Raw genomic sequence first — 13,364 nt, 5'->3', positions numbered from 1 at the left:
CTGAAGGAGAACACTTGCACATGTCATTCTGAAAAGTCTGTGAAAGGTGTCTTCTTTTCTTGCCTTCTTTTTTTTGTTAGCTCCCAGCAATCAAGGAAAGCTCTGTCATAACTCAAGCTGGATATAAACATATATTTAATGATAACACAATAAAATATCAAAATGTCCAGGTTTCAACAAGAGGTTACATAACTACAAAGGTAAAGGAAGTGATGGCCCAAGCAAAGGAGAAGATTAAAGCACTAGAAGCCCTCAATGAGGAGGACAAGACCTGAGATATGCCAGATAGACTTTTAAAAAAATGGTCCTAACTATACTAAAAGAGTTAAAGGAATACATGAACAAAGAAGTAAAGGAAATCAGGGGAAAAATTAATGAACATGAAGAGAGTATCAAGAGAGATAAAAATTATGAAAATGAAGCAAACAGAGCTGAAGACCCGGTACAAGAAATAAAAAATTCCCAGAGGGGTTCAACAGCAGATAGGAGCCGGCAGAAGAAAGAATCAATGAAATTGAAGATAAGACAGTTTACACCATCCAGTCTGAGGAGCAGAAAGAAGAAAGAAAAGTGAACAGAGCCTGAAGAGTCTATGGGATACCACCAAGCATACCAATCTGTGCATTGTGGAAGTCCCAGAAGGAGAAGAGAGAAAGGGCAGAGAAAATATTCAAAGAAATAATGGCTGAAAACTTCCCAAATTTACTGAAAGACATGAGTATAAAAGATGCTCCACAAACTTCAAACAGGATAAAACTAAATAGACCCACATGACATCAAGTTATAATCAAACTGTCAAATGCCAAAGGTAAAGATAGCATTCTCTAAGCCACAAGAGAGAAGCAACATGCCATGTACAAGGTAGCCTCAATAAGATTAAGTGTTGAATTTTTATTGGAAGACATGGAGGCAAGAAGGTAGTGGGATGGCATATTTAAAGTTCTGACAGCAAAACATTGCCAACCATGAATTCTACATCCACCAAAACTGTCTTTGAGAAATAGAGGAGGACAGTTTTGACAGGTATAGAATTCATGGTTTGCAATATTTATGCTTTCAGCACTTTAAGTATGTTATCTCACTACCTTCTTGCTTCCATGGACTCCTAAAAAAAAAAAAAAGAAAAAAGAAGATGAGCAGACACAGAGCACACAATGAACAGACACAGAGAGCAGACAGTGAGCCCAATGAGAGAGGGGGAGAAATAAATAAATCAAATGAATCTTTTAAAAAAAAACAAAGCAAAATGAAGGAGGGATTGAGATATGACCAGATAATCAAATGCTGAGGGAGTGTGTTGCCACTAGACTGGCCCTGTAAGAGATGCACAAGAGAGTTCTGCAGGTTGAAAGGAAAGGACACTAGACAACAAATTGAAACTTCATGAAGAAGTAAAGATCTCTTGTAAGGGTAAAGACATAGGTAAACCTAAATGCCAAAACTAGGGGTATAAAAGACAGAAGGATAAAATGTAGTGATAACTGAGTGGTTTTAGACTCATTACACATAAATATGTAATTTGTAACAAGAGCCATAAAAGGTGGGGGGACATAAGGGTATAGGTATATAGCTGCTATATGCTATTGAAGTAAGTTGATATCAAAGCAAATCAGATTGTTAAAGATTTAGGATGTTGTATTTAAGTCCAGGTGCAGGTTGTATTTAAGTTAAGTGCAGGTGATGCCTGCAGCAGACCCTGAAGAAAATATCTGAGAATATGCAAGCTCTTAGAGATGGAAATTAGAGTACATGCTGCCAGAGGTGGAGGACAGGAGGAATAGGGAATTAATTTATATATATTTAGGGTTTCTGTTTGTGGAGATGGAAAAGTTTCAGTCATGGATAGTGGTGAGGGTGCGGCATTATTGTCAATGTGATTAATCCCATTGAATCTTATGCTTGGCCGTGGTTGAATTGGGAAAGTTTATGTGGTTTATATGTTGCCACAATTAAAAAAAAAAAAAGGATGAGCAACTAAAGAGACAATAACAAATATAATTTATAATCCTGGATTGGATCTAGCAAGGGAGCAGATAAGGCTTAAAGAGACATTGGGACATATGAAAAAATTGGAATATAGACTGTAAGCTTCACATCAATATTGAATTTCTTAATCTTAATAACTGCACTAAGGTGATCACATAAGTGAGTATCTTTGTTCTTAGGACGTGTACATGGCAGTGTTACATGTTCAGGGAGATTTATGCATACATCCTACTCTCAAGGGTTTAGAAAATAGATTGATATGTAGAGAGAGACACAGATGGATAGAATGATGCAGCAAATGTGGTACAAGGTCAGAACTGGTGGATCTGGGCATCTGGGGGCTGAGGCATGTTGGAGTTCTTTGTATGAGGTTGGTATCATTTTAATAACTGTCCTGTGATTTGAAAGTATTTCAAAATAGACATTAAAAAATAAACATTACTTCTGGTGCTGGAAGAGGAGCAGAAGGGGTGGGGGGACTCAGCCTCATCACCTTTGCTCTAGGGACATACACAATCCAACTGGATCGCTAAGATTAGGTTCCAAATCAAGCAAGAAAAGACATGCAAGTACCGTTAGATATGATTTTGCCAGTCTTGTGTTCTAAATTTATCTCTTGGTCGAACGGAACATATGTTCCTGTAATGTTTCCCATAAAACATATTTTCTGTACCTGTACTTAATAATATCTTTAAGTTGTCCCTACATGTCACAAACAATTTGACTGGCGGTGAAATTCCAAAATTCTTTCCTCCTTCCATCAAAATGTTCTGGATGTCCCTTTAAAAAAAAAAAATTGGAAACTAACAAAACCTGTTCCTTCACTTAAAATGTAGGTACAAAATTTCCCCTGGATGCTTATAGTATTTTATTGTATTTCCTTGTAATTGAAGATCATCTACACACATACACACAGACATGCACAAAGGCACAAAACTGGAAAGTGGGCCAAGGATCGTGACTTTTTATTAGCGTGACCACTTTCAGCCTCCTTGTCCTCCGTCCCTAATCTCTTTTGCGAGGAAACGATGAGCAGTGCTCTAGCCAGCTGCCCATTTATTCAGCCTCCAAGGACACATCTCCCTTACTTCCTGTGGATCAGGCCCATGACCTTGCCAGGCATTGCAGTAATTGTGACTCCTTGGGTTGTATTATTTAAGCACCACCACTTGGCCTCAGTTTCTCTGGGGTCTGATCATCCCCACTGCTGGAAGTCTGTTACAGCCTTTCTCACCATCAGCCGTGGCCTACAGGGAGAGCGGCCACTGTTCCAGCAAAGATACTGCATCTGGTGTAGCAGCTGTGACTGGAGCCACTACTGGGCTGAGCAGGCAGTCCTCTTCTGTTTGGTGATGCTGGCGCCCCTCTCGCCAGCACATTCCTTTGCTCTTGGTGAACGGTGTGTCCACTGGGTCCTTCCTCTGGAGTGGAATCTTTCAGTGGCTCCTCTAGCCTCATGCCAGCACTCACAGGCGACGGGTTACCCTCAGCAGGATGCTTGGGGGAGGTGATGCCTGCAGCAGACCCTGAAGCAGTTGCCAGCTGGACGCTGTGTGCCAACCACAGGCCCTGCGGCTGGGCCGTGGGCCCCTCTTTGTGTAGGGGGACCATGTCACTCACAAGTCACCAAGAGCATTTTTAGTGACACTGCTGCTGTTCTGTGAGCAATACTTGCAGAAATGAGGTTTTTTAAAAAGAGGGGTCTAGAACCAGAATCGAGGCACCATGATCGCCTTTATATTTTTGTATGCTTCATGCATTTGTGAGCCCAGGCATGGCTGCCTCTGTATTTCTCTACCTCTGCGCTTAGGTTAACTTTTTGATGAATGGCACATATTTCACTTCATTTTATGAATTGAAACCCTTGCTTTATATTCAACTCATTACATGACTTAAAATGATTCCTTTAGTCCATATAAAAATCTGCGTGGCAAGAGCCTTTCCAGGACTCAACTGGATGGCCCAAGTCACATTTGTTAACATTTCTGTGCTGATTAGAGTGTACACACTAAATAAGAATCACAGTTAAAATGAGGTCACTTTGGTTGCATCATCTCAAACAAGCAGGTGCTGAGCGATTTTGGCCCATACCTGAGGGCACGAAAGCCAAGGCTAAAATGATTAAATCTTTTTATTGCACCGATGGTTGTTACATGCAATTTTTGTCAGAGTGATGTTTCAGTATGCCAAATGCAATATTATCACTTGCTACTTAAAATTCTTTAATGGTTTCCCATTGTCCTTAGAAGAAAGGACAAACTTCTCAACATGACCAGTGAGGCCCAAGCATGACCTCAGCCCTGCCCACCTCCCCCAGCTGACCCCTGTCCTTCTCTTCCACCTCGGTGCCCTTGAAGTGAGGCACGAGACACAGGGATGAGTGAGGCACATGCAGTTCTGGCCTTCTAGGACTCACAAAGAACTAGAGGGAGACTGTGTTAAACAGATCATTATACAAATAATTAATTCCAGTTATAAGAAATACTACTGGGGGATGCAACCATGGCAAAGTAAACTTATAAATATCGTTGTAATGTAGGAACATGTAACATGTTGTAAAGATAGTGGTTAGCAGAGGTTCTGGGGGGAAAGGGCAGGAAATAATACGTGGAACATAAGACATTTTTTGGGCATTGCAATTAAGTGTAAACCATCGTGTAAACTATAGACCTTGGATAGTAGCAATGCTCCAGTATTTATTCATCAATTGTAAAAATCGTACCACACTGGGAATGGATGTGGCGCAGTGCTTGAGCGCCTGCTTCCCATGTACGAGGGCCCAGGTTCAATCCCTGATTCCTCCTAAAAAAAAAAAAAGCATTACACATCTGTAAGATGTTATTAATTAGGGAAGATGTAGGAGGGGGAGGGAATGGGGTATACGAGAATCTCTTACTTTTGATGTAACTTTTCTGTAATCTAAAACCCCTTTAAAAATAAAGTTTATTATATTTTAAAAAGAAATACTACCCATTACGTCCTTCTTTCCCAGACTCCTTGATTGAAGGTCACATAACCCACACACACCAATGGGTTAATTTTCCAGCTATGGCTTTCCCTGTGCCCCCTTTTAGGGCCTCTCCTAGGAGTGGTTCCTGCTTTGGACATGTCCCTTGGGATCCATGACAACTCTGACTGCCTCAGCAGTGCCATTGGCTGGAGATTCCTCCCCACTAATCACCCCCAACTCTGCATATTGGGGTCCTTGGAAAAAGGGCTCTTGCTGCCTCCTGCAGGGAAATCAGAACCTCGGCTCAGGCTCCTGTTCCCTCAGTGCTTATATTTATTACACCGTCTTTCATGCTTGTGGTTGAAATTCCATTGTGCCCTGGAGCAGAATCCTGCCTGGGCTGCGGTGCATATTCAAGCACTCAGCACTCATAAAAACATCACTTCTGTTCTTTAAAAGTGGACAGTGTGGAGTGGGCCAGGGTGGGAAAGGTAGAGGAAAAGAACTGACATTCACTGTCTTGAGTTACAAAGTGACTGATTAATAGAACACCAAAGAGGCAGAAGGAGAAGACACGAGGCATTTCTTCACTAACGTTTTGCTCCCCCATCAGTGCCCACACTGCCAGATCCCAGGCTGGCAAAGCTGGCTTGGCTGCTCACAGAGAGATCCCTGCGCTATCGATTCACCTACACCTCTCTGCCAGGTTTTTCTTCCAGCCCAGGCAAAACTAATCAAATTAATGGCTGCTGCTGCTGGTTGCCATCAAATGCCATTAAAACAACTCTTTCAAGAATAATTTTAAACATTGACTCAAAGCAATTGATTACATGAACCACACATTTCAAATTGGAGGAATAATTAATATTTTCAACATGTAAATTGGCTTCTAAGGAACTCAGACACCAGTTATAAGAGTACAGCTATAGTCTCAGTTCATTTGAGTGTTAGAACTTTGGCTTGTGTTTACTTTCCAGTTTTGGCTTTTGGAGAAGAACATGCAAAATCTTGCAGACTGGTTTCATCATCTCAACTTCTCTTCATCTTATCCTGCCAGTGATCCATTCAGGGCTTTAGGTCAGCATTCATCCAGCTATGAACTGCTCACAGAGTTATGTAGAAAGGAGAGAGTGCATTTCTTTCTTCTAAAAGGTAGACATCTCAGAATACACAGTCATTAGGTAACCATCTACCCTGTCAATCATAGTCAACTCACTCATGCAAATCCGTGGTGGGAGTAACTGAATAATCAGGTGAGGATGTAGCACTCCTGTCTCAGGAATCAGGCTAGTGGCCTTTTACCTGCCACCTCTGATTTGCTGCTCTTTGTTTTAACAATCTTGTCTAGTGTGTCATGCTGGGAACTGGCTGGACTCCCCAGTCTTATTCCCTGGCCTTCATGGATGCACAGCTGAAGGACATTTTCCAGTCTCCCTTGCAGTTAGGCAGGCTTGTAACTGAGTTTTGGCCAATGAAATGCAAGAAGTGACGTACACGCCTTCCACTTCTAGGTCTGTTCCCGAAACTTCTTACAGGATCTGCTCCCATCCTTTTCCCTCAGCCGTCAGCTGGATACAGAATCTAGATGAAGAATTTAAGCCCTGGGGAATTGTAGCAGTTTAAGATTATTTTATGAATCCCCAAAAGAGAAAGATTGTGTTTGTAAACGACTCTATTCCTCTGGTTGTGATACCTTTGATTGCATTAAATTCAGCAGAGTTGTCTTTGATTAGATTACCTGTTGAGATTAGGGCTTTTAGATTTAACTATGTCAGAGGGTGTGACTCAGGTTGAGTCCCCGCCCCCTTGCTGGGCCTGATATAAATGGACACTCACTCAAGAAGACACAGGAAAGAGAGAACTTTTAAATTTTTTATCCTGTCATGTGACAGAAAGGAGAAGGGTCAAATAGCTGAAGCCCTGGGGAGAGAGAAACCATTTTGATGGATAACTTATAGCTGACCTTGGGAAGAGAATCAAAATTGATATAGGAGGCCCAGAAAAAAACAAAGCCCTTGGCCAGCCTACAGCTGAAAGAAAGGAAACCAAGAGGGGAAGGCTGAATTTCGCAGAAATTGCCTGCCATCTTGCTTCAACACGTGGCAGTTGACTTTGGTGAGAAAGGCCTATTATGGTACCTTGAGTTGGACTTTCCACAGCCTTGGGACTATAAGCTTTTACCTCAAATAAATACCCTTTATTAAAGCCAATAGATTTCCAGTATTTTGCATCAGCACCACTTTGGCAGACTAATAGAAGATCAAGGAATCACTTGATGGAATATGCCTGAATCCCTGGGTCACTGAATGGAAGGCCACCCAATGGACATCCAACTCAATTGCCACATTAGCAAGCAAAGAATTTTTATTGTGTTAATCTACTGTGGTTTTGGAATTGTACACAATATTATTAAAAAACCTCTTTTGGGCAATAAGTGGTCATTGAAAGAGTGAAGTGATATTTGGTAGCAGTGAATAGAATGGTTTACATGGGACAAGGTGAGAGTCAGAAGACCAGTTAAGATCAAATGGAAGCAACAATGAGGTCTTGACCATTGCAGTAGTGATAATAATGGACAACAGGAGGTAGTTATGTGAGACACAAAATCAAATCAAATCTATTCACTCTGAGACCATTTGGATGTATAACATGACAATGCCTCCCAGTTTTCTGGCATATTTGCTGCTCCAAATATTGCTCTTCAAATTCAGAAATATTATAATTTGTTCAAAGACAATTTTAGAGTAATTTCAAGGTTATCAAAGCTGAGTAGTAAATGTTAGATTTGTCTTTCCTGATTTGGCCCATTGTTCTTTCATCTTTACATTTTCATTCAGTCAAGAATAATTATTTTTCCAATTTCCCAAAAATGTCCCATGTTACACCTATTTTTCCCTCTCCCATCCCTCTTAGAACCTCTGGTGAGCACTGCCTTTATATGAATGGTAAAAGTTCTTCCATTGCTAGAATCTATAGTAGAATAATAATAAGTCTACTTTAATCCACTGTTCAGTCCCATACCTTGAGGATTTGGAATCATTGGAATTATCCTGTATGACATTGCAAAGATGGATACAGGCCATTATACATTTTGTCATAACTTTAAAATTGTGTGAGGCAAAATGTAAACTGTAGTCCATGGTTAGTAGCAGTGCTTCAATATGTGTTCTTCAGTTGTAACAAATGTCCTACCCTAATGAAAGTTGTTGTTACTGTTATAAAGAGTGGGAGGGGGAGGGGATGGAGCATATGGGAATCCCCTATATTGTCTATGTAACATTTATGTAATCTAAAGCTTCTTTAAAAAATAATTATTTTTAATGGCAGATCTTTTTTAGTGGGATTAAGTTGAGGTCAAACAATGTGCTTAAGCTAATTAAGTCTATAAGATGAATGGAAAACCATGATACTGTTTTTCCATCCAGCTGATAGACTTTTTTAAAAGAGCTTCAAGTGTGTGGTTTGGCTGAGGAGTTGCCGTGAGTCCATGGGATGTGAATGTGGGCTCTTCCTAAAAGGCAAGGCTGGGGTGACAGCCTGATTCAGAAATGTTTTGCCTTTCATTTCTCTATCTCCATGCTTAGGTTAACTTTTTGATTCAGAAATGTCGACCTTGAGGCAGCCAAATGCAGCTGAGAAGATCCTGCAGCGCAAAGGCTCAGGTGTGTGTCGGCTCTCTTTTAAATCCTGAAGACACAAGCACTTTCACTTCAGGATTTAGGAAAGGCAGTGGATTACTGGCATGATGAGGAAGTCTGGATAAGAGAAGCTGGCAAAAGCAATCATCAAAAGGCAGGAACAATTTAGAACTCTAAAACAGAGCAAACCTTGAGGAAAAAGTTTGGCCCAACAGCTCCAAGGGATTATGACCATTGATTTCAGACAGTGTAACTACTTTCTTTAAACTACGGGATCTGAATTTCTGTTTAAAGTGAAAAATGGATTACATTGCAGCTTTTAGGGTTCAAAACAACGTCAGAGAAACAGAAAATTGGGACCAAATGGCCTAACCATGTTCAATGACAGTATCAATTTAGGAGCTGCTAGTGAAGGCAGAATGGACTCAGTGGCGAGTAGGCACTGGAAGGGACCAGAGCCTGCATATGAGAAGTTGCATGTGTGTACAGCTTGCCACAGCTTGCAGAATGCTTTCATAGACACAATATCATCCAATCCTCTCAAAACCCTAGGAGGTACCACCATTTTGTGGAAGAGAAACTAAGGCTCAAACTGTTCAAGGGACAGATCTTCAGGGCCGGTGCAATTCCTACCCCAATAAGCGTGCTCACCTTGATGAGGATTTTAAGAAATTATGAATAAATTTGGGATGGTATTAAGGTATCACAAAAATGTCTACAACGGCCACAACTTCAACTAAAATGATGCACAGGCCTCACTGAAAGCCCTCTATGCCCAATTACAGTTTTATTAGAGTATAAGGATACACGTAAGGAGAAACCAAAAGAAGAGCCACATAGAGAGATGCTGAGCGGACCTCGAACACAGGCTTCCGAGTTCTTCCCACATGGAGTCAGAAGGCATCACCCTCCTGGCACAGAGATGTAGCTTCTCAGTTGTGGAGGATCTCAGGAGGTCCAGTGCCACTGGTTTACATGGAGGCTCATTGTGGAAACATGACTGATAGAATCTGTGTCCACATGGGTTCAACCCAGAAGTCCGGGCAGATAAGACCTAGCTCACAACCCCAATTCCCTAATATTTGCTTAGTCTTTGTGGTGTGGCTGGCCACTCCCTGTCATCACATTAGCATATGACCTATCAGGTGGAGTCCCGGACCCACCAGGAATAACAAAAGACACTCCCACATTGGGGAGTTCCAAAGATACAGAGGTTCCCTTCCCAGGGAAAAAGCAGTCAAGGCTTCATTATACTACAGATGGGGACTGCAAATTACAGATATTTCTAGAGTCCCTATACAAGAAAGTTTCCTAAAGCTGGTTATTAGCTAATAACGTTTTTTCTTGTTTGAATCTTCATATTTATATCTCCCCTAACATTTGCCTGAGGGTGTGTTCAAGAGCTCCATCCTTTCTCCCCTAGCACGTGAAATCATGAAGGAAACCAATTCCAACGCTGGAGATTATATTAGAAAAAAATCTGCTTTGTGGTTTTGTAAATGCAACATAAATCAAAACACCTGGCAAAGAACTGAATGTTTCTACCATTTAATTCAACCTTATCTGTATTAATCACATTATTTAACTTGTAAATTGCACCCAGGCAGCTATCCGAAATTAAGTCAGGTGCTTGAGTGATAAAAGAATTGCTAGAAATCTAACATCTTATGTTTGCACAACTATTCCATAGGCCATCCTCACCAAAGGTCTTTCTTGAAACAAGATCCATGGATGTTTGTGAAGAAAGGTAATGGAAAATAAGGGGGTTTGAAGTCAGACAAACCTGGTTCAAATCTTAACTCTGTCTTTTGTCAGCTTTATGATCTTGGGCAAGTTAACAAATTTCTCTGAGCCTCAGTCATCATCTGCAAAATGAAATTAATTGTATTTACCTTGAATGGTTAATATGAGATTGAGATTATTGTTAGGATAAGTAGGATTTATAATTTTTTTTTACTGTAGTTCTCAATTATAAATTATAGTGATCCTTCTCAATCACAAGCCTTAAAAACCCCAAGAGTAAAATTTTTTGGTATTAAGGAACTTAAGACCTTATAAAAATCATATTGGAGGAGATACAAAATAAACCAGTGAAATACTTGCATGAATTTTATATTCACCAAAGTAAAAGAGCGTGATAAAATTACACATACTAAATTGGTAATAATCCTGCTTATTTCTTATTAGAAGTTTTCAGAATCTCTATCAAAATATCTGGAAGGCTTTTTTTCTTTTCTGCAAGGTATCGGTTTTTATATGCTGATACTATGCATACAGGCAGACTTGGCCCCATGTTTGCTCTTCCATCAAGGATGTTCAGGTCTCTCAGGACTGCAAAGTGTGGACTTAGTCTTTCTCTTCTCCCACCCCTGTCTCTTCACAGTACTGGGTCTTCGCTCCTTGGTCTCATGGTGCTCCCTAGGCAGGCATCAGATAACTTGAATGCTGGAATGTTTAAGAAACAAACAAACCTTTTTAATAATCTCTTCAGTTATACTGAACATGTCCTATTTGAGGAACATTGGATTCATGATAGTTTTATGTTAAAGTTGCTTTTACAAAGGCCCTACGGTTTTAAAATCTGTCCACTAAAACTTCCATTACTGTTTCTAAGACTTCTTTTCAGCAACTTCTATTCATTCTCTATCACCTGCCTAAACTTCTCCATGATAAATATCCACCTCTTTTTCTAATTTTCTTCAACAAGAGTGATTTCTGAGTTAAAAAATACTCCACCTAAAGTTTAGTTGTTTGGATAACAAGAGTGATTTCTGAGTTAAAAAATACTCCACCTAAAGTTTAATTGTTTGGATTATAATACCGTTCTAGTGCAACTATTCTAGAATTGTCTTAAGTGAACTCACATTTGGAGATCAGTTACTACAGGTATGTATGATAACAAACCAAACATTTATGAGCTCTTTCTCTTGTCTATACTAGTTTCCATTTACATTTCCATGAAAATTTAAACACACTCTTATGCACCCAAATATGTTTAAAAAATCAAAAGCAGGATTAAAATAAAATGGCTGCCTGCATTGGGCATCGTTGGCAGGAACACTTTTCTAAGAAAGGATTTTCCAAAAGACAAAAAATAGCAAGCAGGACCTTTCTTACAAAATGGAACAATGTTAGAGTTTCACACTGGTTTATATCAGATTTTGGAATATCTGGTGATAAACCAGTATCAGTTGTCCAGGGGATAGCTTATCAGAATGGGCATACCCATAGATTATGTTAAGCAGTGTATGTCCCCACTTTGTAAGACCCTTCTACCAACAACCCCTCCCCGTGTAAAATGGAAACTTAAGGTCAGCTAATCAGTACATTTCCTTACTTGCTTCTGCATTTGCCCTACAGTTTCCCCTATCCACTCCCTCAGTGGAGCTCCTCACCAGTTTTTCTTTCCGGATGCCTGATTCACGTATCATTTGTCAAACAAACAAACAAACAAATTTGCCTCAGTTCATCTGTGACAGGCTAAATGAGAAAAGTGCCAGTTTATCTGCTCCAAAACCAGCTCCTTTGTTCTTTTCCTCTTAAAGATAGGCATGGCTAATTGGTCAGTGGTAGGCTCTGAGGGACAAAGCCAGAAGAAATTATGGTGAGATGGAGAAGTAAGTAGCAATGACCTAAAGGGGAGAAGCCCATAAAAACACAACTCCCAGGTTGGGACTGTAAAATCCAGGGTTCCTACTTAACAGGGATTAGCTCAGAATGAGGACATATTGGTGAGAAGCATTGGTGGGCTGTTAAGATCTCATCTCGGCTAATCGTCAGATAATCAGTTGCAATGATGAGCCCCCTGCAGTTACAGCACCAGCTAAGAGTGATTTATTAGCATGGTCTTACTCATGTTCCATATTGAGTTCTGTTGGTGAGCCACAGGGACAGCCCAAAATGTAACAGAATTGCTAATGGCCTCCAGTGGTGGGGCAGTAGTATGATAGCACCGACTCCCACCTTCTCACTTGGATGCCTTCTTTCCATGGCACTGCTTGTGGAGAAGCCTAACGCTATAAAGTACAAGATTTTGTGCCTGAGGGCAAATGGAGAAGAAATCATTCTTCTTGTGATTTTAGACATCCTAGAAGATAAGGGGACAAGATAGTAGGTACCATGGGGAGAAGACCACGTGACGGTGGTTATATAAAGCAGTAGGGGAATGTGATGATGAGATTCATGTCCAAGTGTTAACTATCAGGCATAAATTCATAGTGTTTATTTAATTCTCCATTTAAAGTACTAATGAAATACTCTATAAATGTAGGATGCTGAAATTGTCTCAAATTAGTACAAATTCTGCACTGCACGGAAGAAAATACTGTAATTACTGAGCGGCAGAAATATAATTGTTTATGGTCCCTAAGCATTGCTGCAATTAAGACATCACATTTGTTCATCTTTCTTTGGACTGTTAGTGAATTTATATTCCTTTTTTCTTGTATACTTCATCTTCTGAGTTTTTTTTTTCCTCTTCCTTTCTTGAATGTCCTTTATTGTCCAAAAAGCTTAGTATTTTAAACACTCTGTAAATCATAATCTATTATGACTCAGGATCTAAGACTTAACATCAATGGATTTGATTTTTCACTTTGATTTAATTTTGTTTTTCTATTTTTAAATTGTTAAAAGTGCAAATGGGCAGTGCAATATCCAAAAGAGGTAGTAAATGGAAATCATTCCATTTGGTCCTGAAACTTTTGGAAGCTTTAAACATACACTTTCACAACAACTGTTAGTTTCTTTAGTCAGTCCTTACAAACACGTAAGCCTGGTATTTCAGGTTG

The 13,364-nt window shown here is 40.0% G+C and overlaps 1 protein-coding gene across 2 annotated transcripts in view; it reads right to left on the bottom strand.

Moving 5' to 3' along the window:
* Positions 1 to 13,364, bottom strand: part of TMEM117 (transmembrane protein 117) — a 574,260-nt gene that overhangs the window by 29,166 nt on the left and 531,730 nt on the right. The window contains exon 8 of one of the 2 annotated variants that reach the window (XM_058307849.2): positions 10,854 to 11,019. The exons of the other annotated variant lie outside the window; for it this stretch is intronic. Coding sequence (XP_058163832.1) covers positions 10,952 to 11,019 — 68 coding nt within the window. The 3' untranslated portion in view covers positions 10,854 to 10,951. Of the gene's footprint in view, positions 1 to 10,853; positions 11,020 to 13,364 lie in introns of those variants that run through there. 2 annotated transcript variants of the gene reach the window in all.

Source organism: Dasypus novemcinctus, chromosome 12 (assembly GCF_030445035.2).
Source record: "Dasypus novemcinctus isolate mDasNov1 chromosome 12, mDasNov1.1.hap2, whole genome shotgun sequence".
In the NCBI taxonomy this organism is placed as follows: domain Eukaryota; kingdom Metazoa; phylum Chordata; class Mammalia; order Cingulata; family Dasypodidae; genus Dasypus; species Dasypus novemcinctus.
The sequence above is the reverse complement of the archived record's forward strand: the minus strand, read 5'-3'. Positions and strand labels throughout refer to the sequence as shown.